At 41.3% G+C, this 12693-nt stretch overlaps 1 protein-coding gene across 2 annotated transcripts in view; it reads left to right on the plus strand.

Annotated features, from left to right (window-relative positions):
• gpr158a (G protein-coupled receptor 158a) overlaps window positions 1-12693 on the plus strand; it is a 144356-nt gene that overhangs the window by 108924 nt on the left and 22739 nt on the right. For both annotated transcript variants that reach the window (XM_083544584.1, XM_083544585.1), the window contains exon 6: window positions 10256-10365. In XM_083544584.1, coding sequence (XP_083400710.1) covers window positions 10256-10365 — 110 coding nt within the window. The remainder of the gene's footprint in view (window positions 1-10255; window positions 10366-12693) is intronic.

Here is a 12693-nt window from a genome sequence, read left to right on the forward strand (position 1 = left end):
GCGTGCTGCTGTGTTCCGGGGTTCTCGTGGACGCACCACACCATCTCCGAGCGTCGGCGAGCACACCATGCCGTCACAGAGCTTCTACAGGCGTGCCGCTCTGTTCCGAGGTTCCCGTGGGCGTGCCACGCCGCCACAGTGTCTCCAGGAGCGTGCTTTCCCGCCACAGAGTCTTCACGAGAGCGCCTCGCCGCCACAGAGTCTTCACGAGAGCGCCTCGCCGCCACAGAGTCGTCACGAGAGCGCCGCGCCGCCACAGAGTCGTCACGAGAGCGCCGCGCCGCCACAGAGTCGTCACGAGAGCGCCGCGCCGCCACCTCCGGTCACAGAAGGCGAAGTGACTCCTCCGAGTCCCTCTCCAGACGACGCCACATCCCAGAGCCCCTTCCAAGGCGACATCTCGCCCACGGAAAGCTCGGCTCCGCCTCAGGACCTCCAAGAGAGCTCCGCCCAGGGGACGTCTCGCCCCCAAGTCCTTCTCAGGGTGACGGATCACCCCCAGGATCCCCGCATGGCGACGTCGGTCCTCCAGGTCCCTCTGACGGCGACGTCGGTCCTCCAGGTACCTCTGACGGCGACGTCGGTCCTCCGGGTCCCTCAGAGGGTGGTACGACCTTCCTGGTCTCCGCCCGGGACGTCCTCCACTCCCCGGTCATTGTCATGGTTGGCGTCCAGTTCCGGTTCCCCGCCATGGAGGTCGCTCTGGCTCCAATCCCCGCCGAGGGCTTTACTCAGCCTCCCGTCAGCACCGAGGGCGTGGCTCCGTTCCAGATCCTCCTGCAAGGTGTTGTTCCATTCCGGCTCTCCGCAGAGGATGCTCACCAGGCCTCCGTTGCTCCCAGGCGTCTAAGGAGGCCGTCCTCGGAGTGCCCTGGCCCGCCTGGCATAGGTGGGTTTTGGGGCGTCAGGTGTCGCCCCTGGAGGGGGGGGTACTGTCAGGGATTCACCCTGCCACGCCCCCCTCTGTAGCTGTCAGGGATTCACCCTGCCACGCCCCCCTCGATAGCAGTCACGCTGCTTCCCAAGATTACCGACAGCTGTGGCTCATGAAAGATTAGACTACATAAACTCACGTTCTTGAGTAACAGGCTGTCGGTCGTTATATTGTCAAGCTGGACAATCGCGTGGCTGCTCGACCGCCGGCTGCATATGCGAATTCCACTTCCGACTTGGATTACTCATTGCCGAAGGCTTTATGGATTATGCTTGGGACATTCGAACTCATAGCGGACAACGCGTATCGAGCGGATGTCTTTGTTTGTTGTTTTCAACGGCTGATGAGTGTTTTTGTGTTGTACGGTTGTTGAAATAAAAGGACAATGATCAGACTATATCGGCTTCCGCGTCTGCAGCCTGACAGAGAGAGAGAGAGAGAGATTACTAATAAGTGAAGGCTGTTTGTACGATATCTTACTTCAAGTATGTAGTGACTCAACACATTATTTTTTAAATACTACACTGTGTCGTGCTCTCGTTCATACGATTTTGGAAATGTTTTCTTTGGCCAAGGTTGTGTATAGGATGCAGTAGCTGAGCTGCATTATTGGAAAATTTAGCACATGTCCTGTTTAGAAGGGTGCTTTATCACAGTTTATTTATTGTTTTTTCCATTTTCAGCTGTCCCTGCTGTCCCTGCTTTTACAACTTATATGGTTTGGTCATGTGCAAAGAAAGAACATGGTGCATATGAAGCGGTAGGAAACATCTGGAGGAAAAGAAGAAGGTCTATGAATGTGGACAGCGAAGACATGCAGGTGCTTGGAAATTTCTAAGCAGACGTCCAACATTTTAACCACTGAGCCACCGCTTACCTTTAAAGCAACTACTTTCATTTACATTTATAGCATTTGGCAGACACCCTTATACAATGGAGAAGTTAAGGGGTTAAGGGCCTTGTTCAGGGGCCCAGCCCTAACAATTGGCAGTGCTGGGATTTGAATGTATGATCTTCCAGGCAGAAGTAATCTTAACACTAATTAAATGAACTAAATTACCACTTTTATCTGTGCACTTGCATGCACTTGCACACTTACAACCTTTTGTGTTCCTGAGCTCCGCATTCATTATCATTCTTCCTCTATTAAAAATGTCACATGAGCTAATAGACTTGTGAGTCTGGAATGACTGACAGGTGGGACAGTGACCCCCTGGAGGCCCCACCCTCTTCTCTATTTTAGATTTGCATTCCCTCACCTTGCCCCTATTTTCATGCTTGAATGACGTGATGCACTTCCTTTCTGTCATGGTACATGGAGAAGGTTTTGCATTTATTAAAGTGAAATAAAATTACTGACTTAGCTAACATTAGAAAATATAGTGTTAACTGTATTTCTATCAGTAAACCATATATATTAGAGACACTAAAACATCTTAAAACAAATGGTCAGAAATGCCCAAATGTTTTGCGGCAGGACTGTACCGAAAATGTAAAGCATATCTTCATAGAGCTGGCTTTGTGTTTAAGGGCATTGTTATGTTGGAACAGGTTTGGGTCTTCTAGTTCAAGTGAAGGGAAAATTACCTACTACAAAGTAATCCTATACAATTGTATGCCTTCAATCAACAGTTTGGGGAAGAACGGCTCTAGATGTAACCCCTGTCTAAAAGAGAAGATCCCTCCTGAGAAGAATCTCCCAGGGTGGGTGTTAGAGAAGGGCTACAAGATCTGCAAACCATGGCCTGTCCAGAGAGAACTCCTAGAAGCAGTGCAACAGAGGGAAACCCATAAAGGGCATCCTCGGCCACTCCTGTACTCAGGTGTCCAGCCCTAGAGTGGCTGGGGTGTAATGGAGAACCAAAGGGGAGAGTGCAATGTCTCTCAAGTAGCCAACAGGTCCACCTGTGCTCCCTTAAAATTTTCTCCACCACCTCAGGGTGGAGACGCCATTCCCCAGGCCTCGGCTGTTGTCTCGAGAGGGCATTTGCTCCTTCATTTATGTGGCCTGGGATATATGCTGCCCTCAAGGAGATTAGCTTCCAATGGGCCCACAGGGCTCGCTGCATAACCTTGATCATAAAGAGTGGATTGCCCCTCCGAGAAAACCCTCGGACTCTGAGCCAACACTGGAGGGGTCCCATGTGCAGGAGGTCAAGTGGAAACACATTGGACTCTGCCGCCACCAGATCCAGCAGTCTTTAAAACTGCTTTGCAGTGAGTGACTGGCCTTCCCTCACTCTCCTGAAGGCCGTAAGGATAGATTCAACATGGGCAGGGGGGACAACTGTGCCCAGATAACGGTCAAATCCGATACTTTATACTTGAGCCGACTAAGCATGCTCCACTCCCAAGCAAGCTACACACAAACTGTGCTTGCTATCTATTTATACAAATTTTAACTGCACCTTACCTTTTCTGTAGAACAGACACACACAGAGCGCTTTCTAAACAAACAGAAGTTAGCTCCGGTTTCACTCCATGTGCGTTTATAGCTTCCGGGTCATGACGTCACCACCCCGGTGCTTTCCAATGTGAAATTATCGTATATTTTGTCAACTGCTGAACATACCAACAGAGGTGGCAAAAGTATACACATCCTTTACTTAAGTAGAAGTACAGATACTCATGTTTTAAAAGACTTGGGTAAAAGTTGAAGTATCGATTATACTTTTTTTACTCGAATTAAAGTAAAGAAGTTTGGGTTCTGACATGTACTTAAGTAAAAAGTAGCAGTTACTACTACCTGTTTTAGCATGATGCTGGTAACTGGTGCTGAGCTGTTACATTTTTTTAATATTAGGGCTGTCAATCGATTACAAATATTTAATCGTGATTAATGGCATGCCTGTCATAAGTTAACTCAACATTAAACTAAACTTAATCGTATACATCTGTTCTAAATGTACCTTAAATGAATACTTTTCAAATATAAATACTCATCAATATCGGCATGGACAAATATGGATGCGTTATGCAAATGTATGTTTATTATTAGTGGAACCAAACCAATATAGAGACTTTATTTATGTGGCTATGAGGGTATACAAATAAAATTTGACCGTTTACAGATTCAAACAAGGTATTGCTCTTATCTGTACGATCAAAAAAGTCAAAGTGATTTCAGTTCGTTTCGTCGTTATGAGAAATGCCACAAAATGACCCCCAGAGGGTTAATTGTGTGAATCTTGGTGGATTTTGGTGCGGATTTGAGACTTGGCGCATCAGTAAAAATGTGTACTGATTAAAAATACATTTTCGGTGGAATATATATATATATATATATATATATATATATATATATATATATATATATATATATATATATATATATATATATATATGTTCTGAGTAAAAAAAGGACGTCGTAAACAAACGTGTTTTGTGTTGGTTTTAATTTCGCCTCTTTTATGTATTTATATTTTGAAGAAAAATAGTCAAACTGAAATGCACGCATTAATAAAAATTAATGCTGTTAAAATGAATTTGCATTAACACATTATTAACCCGTTAATTTGGACAACCCTAATTAATGTGTTACCTAATGAATGTGTCCAGGCTGAACATCCACCATATAGAACACAAGCAGAGAAAAGATGATGATCAGGTGATTCAAAATGTTTCTCTTCTCAGTCATGTTTATGTCACTGACTCCTTCTGTCTCATCCACGTTAACCCCAGACTTCTTGTTGACTTCTGCCAGCCCATTGTGGGCTTTGTAAACTAGCCTACGTCTGTGTTGCGTGAGAGACAGGAAATGACAAGAAACAGGTTGATGGGCTGAAAATGGGGTGCAATGATTAAAACTAAAGTAACAAGTCTGTTTTATGAATGTCGAAATGTCGAAGTGGAAAGAACAAATATTTGTGTAAAAAATCTATGAGTAAAAGTAAAAAGTTGTAAAGTTGAAAAGTAAAATACTGCTACCAGAAAAATCGACTTAAGTACAGTAACAACGTATTTGTACTTCGTTACCTCCCTCTTCAGCATACCAACACATGCACATAAAAAAAGAACTTTCAGTTAACCGCACGTTTTATTGTCTAAGTTCATCATTAATCATTACTTATTCAGAATTTGGGGATTCCATGCAGCGATATAAAACTTCTCCAAAGTACTACATTCTTATTATATCATGGCTCCCCTCATTTTTCTCCTCCATTAAGGCTCACATTTAAGCTGAATAAATGATCTGATATAGAAAGCCCCTGCCTGGTAACCAATCACAGACTCCTCAAAGGTCCCAGCTGGAAGACTTTAAAAATAACACACAGACACCTAAGTTGCTGTTAATTAACAAACTAAATATCTAACTAACAAACTAGCTGTATGTTTTGTTTTTGCCAGCCAGTATTTCCATGTTTCGCCTTGCCATGTACTGAGTCTCATGTTTCCTTATTCTATTGCCTTCACATATTTCACCATTGCCTGAACAGTGCCACTATTGGAGTACCTGAGACCGCAGCTGTTCTTGTACAAAGTGTCTGTCTGTCTGTCTGTCTGCCTGTCTGCCTGTCTATCTATCTATCTATCTATCTATCTATCTATCTATCTATCTATCTATCTATCTATCTATCTATCTATCTATCTATCTATCTATCTTATCTTATCTTATCTTAACTGACAGTTCCCAGTTCAGTCGAATTTGATTGAAGTCCACAAATAATATGTATTCAGTACAAAAACAATTTGTTCACTTTGGAAGATTTGCTCATGAGCAGAACTCTGGAGATCATTCCCATCTTACTCTGTCTCAGGATCGAAAACCAGCTCCAGGATCAATCTGTACATCTGGACTGTTGGCAGTCATCCATTTCTCCCTTTCCTTTTTTATAAATGCGTCAATACACACAAGCACCTGAAGAACCTAAATATAGACTCTGTACTACACCAGAGGAAGTCAGCTAGGATCATTAGGATGTAACTAATGGCCTAATGATTTAGTAGAGAAAATGGCTCCAGGCGAATGTAGGAAACGTCAGTCTGATGTTCTGTCTCACTCGTTCTTTAAACCGTGTCTCACTTGTGCTTGGGCTGCTGTGATTTAATTAAATGCCTGATCGTTTATGAGAGAAGAGTTTTGGGAGAAGATTCTAATATGGCATGCTTTGTATTGCATATGTTGTAAAGCTTTTAGGAGTAAATTCCACACCTTGCTTCTTGAAGGACATTAAAGCACCTATCCATAAAAACTTTATTTACCAGTGCCTGAAATCCTGCTCAATTTATCCCAAGAATTGGTGGATGTGTGAGGCAAGGACTAAGTGCCACCTTTACTGTAAAGTGCATCCAGAAAGTATTCACAGTTCTTCACTTTTCCCACATTTTGTTATGTTACAGCTTTATTCCAAAATGGACACAACACGAAGGATGTTTTTTGAAATCTTTGCAAGTTTATTAAAAATCTAAAATGAAAAAAATCATACGTACATAAGTATCACAGCCTTTGCCATTATACTCAAAATTGAGATCGATCATCTTGGAGATGTTTCTACAACTTGATTGGAGTCAACCTGTGGTAAATTCATTTACTTGGACATAGACACCTGCTTATATGAGGTCGCACAGTTAGTGTGTGTCGGAGCACAAACCAAGCCATGAAGTCAAAGGAATTGTCTGTAGACCTCAGAGACAGGATTGCATCGAGGCACAGATCTGGGGAAGTGGACTGAAATATTTATGCAGCATTGAGGGTCCTAATGGGCTCCATCATCCATAAATGGAAGAACCACCAGGACTCTTCGTAGAGCGGAGCTGCTTGGCCAATAGTCGTGCGGATGTGACCCAGAACCCGATGGTCACTCTGAAAGAGCTCCAGCGTTTCTCTATGTAAAGCTTCCTCATATTGCTGGAACATTGGTCTACAAAGAATAGAACATTTTTTTATGAGGGAATGAGGAAGCAAAAAAAAAAAAACAGACTCAACAAAAAAGCTTTTTATTTTCCTCTAGTCTTTCAGTGCAACTTTCAGTGTTTCATTTATCAACACTAACACGCACCCAGCATTGTGCTGTTCAGCTTTTTCTTTCCCCAGAGCTTGTCTCTCCTGACTTGTAATTGGTCCTGCGTCCACCCCTTTTTTCCCACTTTGCTTATCCAGCTGTTGTGTGTTAGTTCATAAATAATATCTTTGTTTCTTTGTAAAGTCTTGTCAGCAATAACGTGTCTAATTGGGCTCTAATTTTTTTGCCCTTCCTTCCCTTTTTTCTGCCCGGAGGTCCTTGTTTTGAAGTTGTTTATCCAAATCAGTCCATTTCCTCCATTGTTTCTTAAAAAACGGTTACTCTAACAATTTCCGCCTGCGTTCGGACCCAAAATACAACATGCTGAATTTATTTCCCAGGGTTATCCCAGTGCATAGGACATTGAATTACATGACATAATAACATTATGAGCGGTGAAGTGAATAACACTGATTATAAAAGAAAAAATTTATTATAAAAGGGCTAAATTGTGATGGCTAAATGACTAGGTCTCCATTACTGCGGCTCTTATGGGTGGGTACTGGTCTGCAGTATCTATCAAAAGTGCTCCAAGAAAGGAACAGTGGTGAACTGGCGATAGGGTCATTGTTAGCCGAGGCTCACTGATGCACTTGGAGAGCGAAGGCTGGTCCGTGTGGTCCGATCCAACAGATGAGCAACTGAAGCTCAAATTGCTAAAAAGGTTGATGCTAAAAATGCTCGACGGATCGGGACTGTTTTGGCAGGGATGTCGAGTACAGGCGTCATCACGTGCCTAAAATTGCGTCATCATTTTCGAAAGCCTCCATTCACACTACTGCATCAAAACAGCGTTTTCAAATTGATTCACTTTGGAGAGCATTTTCAAAAATTGATGTCCTTGCTGACTTTATACGCAGTCTCAGTTTGGACCAAAATAGAGAAAAGAAATATGCGTTTAATAAGTGTTTTATTAGCGTTTCATCTGTTTGTATGAAAGTTTTAATGGGGACATGGCCTTAAAAGACTAAACAGTTTGTCCATTGCAGGTCAATTCTGTTTTTGTAGGACTGACAGCCATGGGGACATCACAAGGACACGCCCATTTGTGCAAATTCTGTTGTGTGAATTGATTACAGCTTCTCCATGAATTCAGCTAGCAGTTATATAGCGCTTCGATTCAGCAGTTTTTTTCTTAGCTCCTAAGATTAAGCAGCTGTGTGAGAGTGTGTGTAAGAGAGAAAGAGTGAGAGAGAGAGAGAGAGAGAGAGAGAGAGAGAGAGAGAGAGAGAGAGAGTTTATTCCCCAGCATACAGTACCTTTTACTCTTCTGCTCTGCTTACGCTGCAGTAATACATTCTCTTGGGGCGTTCACGTTCGTCCACCGAGTCGGAACCGACCCGCTGATATATCTGCACTTCTCTCCTGCAGATCTCCTACAGCCACCAGGAAACTATTAATGTCTGCACTAATCCGATTAACATTAACAATCCCACAGGGGAACGTGTGCCACATCTGCTGCACACTGATAATTATACGGCCTCAGGTGTTTGCTGTGTTTAAATTTTTTTTTTGTCTTTCATGCATTGGACGCCATCGAAACGCATCTCATGTTTTGGCTCACCTTTGGGCAGCTGTGCTTTTATCCAACACACACACACACACACACACACACACACACACACACACACACACAGGGTCAGGAGTCTAGAGTAAGGTCACTCCATGGTTAATTCATCTTTTGTTGTCTCATGCATCAATTAAAAGGCCTAATTATATTGCACAGGGCCTCAGTAGAAACGTTTCATCTCCTCAGCATGGATTTCCTGCAGCGTTCAGCGAAAATAAACACTTTCTGTAATAACTGCTTGCTACATACATTACAATTCATTACGGGCATTATACATTATATGTATACTCCGTATTCTATTTTTATTATACAATATATTGTATTTTCCTTATATATTATATAATGCACCTTTTTTTTTTTATAATGCCAGTGCATTGTTATGGTCTATTTTTATTGTATATAATATTTGGATTTTATTGCATTGCAGTTTTATTTTATTAAAATAGTATTATGCAGAATACATACGCTGACCTTTCCTGCTATATGTGCTTCTTTTCCAAACTGTTACCACAAAGATGGAGGCACTCAATTGTACAGGACGTCTTTAAATGTGCTACAAAAAAATGTAGCATTCACTTGAAACAAACCTGCTCCAGCATGGCGATGCCTCTGTGCACAAAAAGAGCTCAATGAAGATCTGGTGAAGATCTTGCGTTTTCTGCTATAGAGCTCTGATCTCATCCCTACTGAACACCTTTGGGATGAATGTGAACGCTGACTGCACCTCAGGTCTCCTCACCTACATCAGTACCTGCATTTCATAACACACTTTTGGCCATAAGCACCATAAGCACACTCCAAAGTCTAGTGGAACATCTTCCCAGAAGAGTGGATCAATTATAAGAGTGAATGGGGAATAAATGTGGAACGCAATGATAAAATAAGATCACATACCAAACATATGACCAGGTGACTCAATACTTTTGGCAATATAGTGTATATTGGATTGGAAGATCTTCTTCTAACTCCAACCCTATTGGAATAATTGTGAACACTGACAGCACCCCAGGCCTCCTCACATCTCCTACATCAGTACCTGACTTTACTAACACCCATGTGGCTGAATGAGCACAAATCTCCACAAAATAGTGGAACATCTACCCAGAAAAGTGGATGTTGTTATAATAGAGGGAAAAAAAGGAAATTGGAACTCAGTGTGGAATTGGATGTTCGAAAATAAGCACATACCAATTCGATGGTCATTTTTACACAAACGCCTGCCCATGTAGTGTAGGCGTTTATGTTTGATGATGCATTCAGTATGACGTCTGCCTCCAGCTTGAAATTAAGTTTCATAAAGAGATTTATTTTCTTACTAAAATAAAATCACAATTAGCCTTCCATATTATAAATACCACTGAATCTCACTTCAGTAGTGTCTGATCTTTGAAGGCTTACAATATTTATGTATGTTGTTAAGGCCAGATTCCCACACAAATGATTATTATTATAATTATTACATCACGTAAGTACAGTTTCTGATCCAAGTCAGCGATCAGACACACATTTAATATCCCCACCAGCTAACGTGTGACTGATGCGAATGTGTACTGAAATACTGAAACTGAACGATAACTAGGACAGATAAAAAGACAGTACTGCAGATTAGATTTTGATTCATTTGTTTATACACAGACCTCAAAGCGGTTTCTGTCTGTAATAAAATGATGGCTGGTTGTTCACACACCAAGTCTTTCTGATTATGGAAATGTGAGTCTCTATGGATGTTCTTGTGTGTGTTGTCCACAGGGTGTGGTCCTGTACTTCCAGCCCAGTGTGTTTCGCTGTATCCTGCTCAGATGGGTGCGCATGCTTGGCTTCGCCATCGTGTACGGAACCATCACGCTCAAGTTATACAGGTATGTGCTGATGTGTTTTTTCCCTGTTTAGAGACAGATGGATGGATGGATAGATGGATGGATGGATGGATGGATGGATGGATGGATGTTTTATAAATGTGTAAACTTTCAATTAAACATTTTCTATAGGTTTTGGAATAATATTATAAGGATAAATGGGAAAATTATAGGGATAAATGTATAGGGATACATATATAGGTATGAATGTGTCTATATATATATATATATATATATATAGTGCCTTGCGAAAGTATTTGGCCCCCTTGAACTTTGCGAACTTTTGCCACATTTCAGGCTTCAAACATAAAGATATAAAACTGTAATTTTTTGTGAAGAATCAACAACAAGTGGGACACAATCATGAAGTGGAGCGAAATTTATTGGATATTTCAAACTTTTTTAACAAATAAAAAACTGAAAAATTGGGCATGCAAAATTATTCAGCCCCCTTAAGTTAATACTTTGTAGGGCCACCTTTTGCTGCGATTACAGCTGTAAGTCGCTTGGGGTATGTCTCTATCAGTTTTGCACATCGAGAGACTGAAATCTTTGCCCATTCCTCCTTGCAAAACAGCTCGAGCTCAGTGAGGTTGGATGGAGAGCATTTGTGAACAGCAGTTTTCAGTTCTTTCCACAGATTCTCGATTGGATTCAGGTCTGGACTTTGACTTGGCCATTCTAATACCTGGATATGTTTATTTGTGAACCATTCCATTTGCTTTATGTTTTAGATCATTGTCTTGTTGGAAGACAAATCTCCGTCCCAGTCTCAGGTCTTTTGCAGACTCCATCAGGTTTTCTTCCAGAATGGTCCTGTATTCGGCTCCATCCATCTTCCCATCAATTTTAATCATCTTCCCTGTCCCTGCTAAAGAAAAGCAGGCCCAAACCATGATGCTGCCACCACCATGTTTCACAGTGGGGATGGTGTGTTCAGGGTGATGAGCTGTGTTGCTTTTACGCCAAACATAACATTTTGCATTGTTGCCAAAAAGTTCGATTTTGGTTTCATCTGACCAGAGCACCTTCTTCCACATGTTTGGTGTGTCTCCCAGGTGGCTTGTGGCAAACTTTAAACGACACTTTTTATGGATATCTTTAAGTAATGGCTTTCTTCTTGCCACTCTTCCATAAAGGCCAGATTTGTGCAGTATACGACTGATTGTTGTCCTATGGACAGAGTCTCCCACCTCAGCTGTAGATCTCTGCAGTTCATCCAGAGTGATCATGGGCCTCTTGGCTGCATCTCTGATCAGTCTTCTCCTTGTATGAGCTGAAAGTTTAGAGGGACGGGCCAGGTCTTGGTAGATTTGCAGTGGTCTGATACTCCTTCCATTTCAATATTTTAGCTTGCACAGTGCTCCTTGGGATGTTTAAAGCTTGGGAAATCTTTTTGTATCCAAATCCGGCTTTAAACTTCTCCACAACAGTATCTCGGACCTGCCTGGTGTGTTCCTTGTTCTTCATGATGCTCTCTGCGCTTTAAACGGACCTCTGAGACTATCACAGTGCAGGTGCATTTATACAGAGACTTGATTACACACAGGTGGATTCTATTTATCATCATTAGTCATTTAGGTCAACATTGGATCATTCAGAGATCCTCACTGAACTTCTGGAGAGAGTTTGCTGCACTGAAAGTAAAATAATTTTGCACGCCCAATTTCTCAGTTTTTTATTTGTTAAAAAAGTTTGAAATATCCAATAAATTTCGTTCCACTTCATGATTGTGTCCCACTTGTTGTTGATTTTTCACAAAAAAATACAGTTTCATATCTTTATGTTTGAAGCCTGAAATGTGGCAAATGGTTGCAAAGTTCAAGGGGGCCGAATACTTTCGCAAGGCACTATATATATATATATATATATATATATATATATATATATATATATATATATATATATATATATATATATATATATATATATATTGGAGACGGATGATCCGCTGTGGCGACCCCTATAGTGTATCCCTATATATATATATACAGGGATACACTTATATATATATATATATATATATATATATATATATATATATATATATATATATATATATATATATATATACACACACACACTATAGGAATATTTATTTCATAGGGATAGACTTATAAGCATAAATGTACACACACACACACACACACACACACACACACACACACACACACACACACACACACACACACAAACTCTTAGTTTAACCAAGTCTACAAACAAAAATATAATAATTTACAATAGCATTTTTCTTTTACTATGCATGTTACTTAGTGGGACTTTTGTACGGTGGCCGAGAAGTGCAAAACACATTAACAAATCCGAAAACAA

The sequence above is a fragment of the Silurus aristotelis genome (assembly GCF_946808225.1).
Source record: "Silurus aristotelis genome assembly, chromosome: 1".
Classification (NCBI taxonomy): Eukaryota; Metazoa; Chordata; class Actinopteri; order Siluriformes; family Siluridae; genus Silurus; species Silurus aristotelis.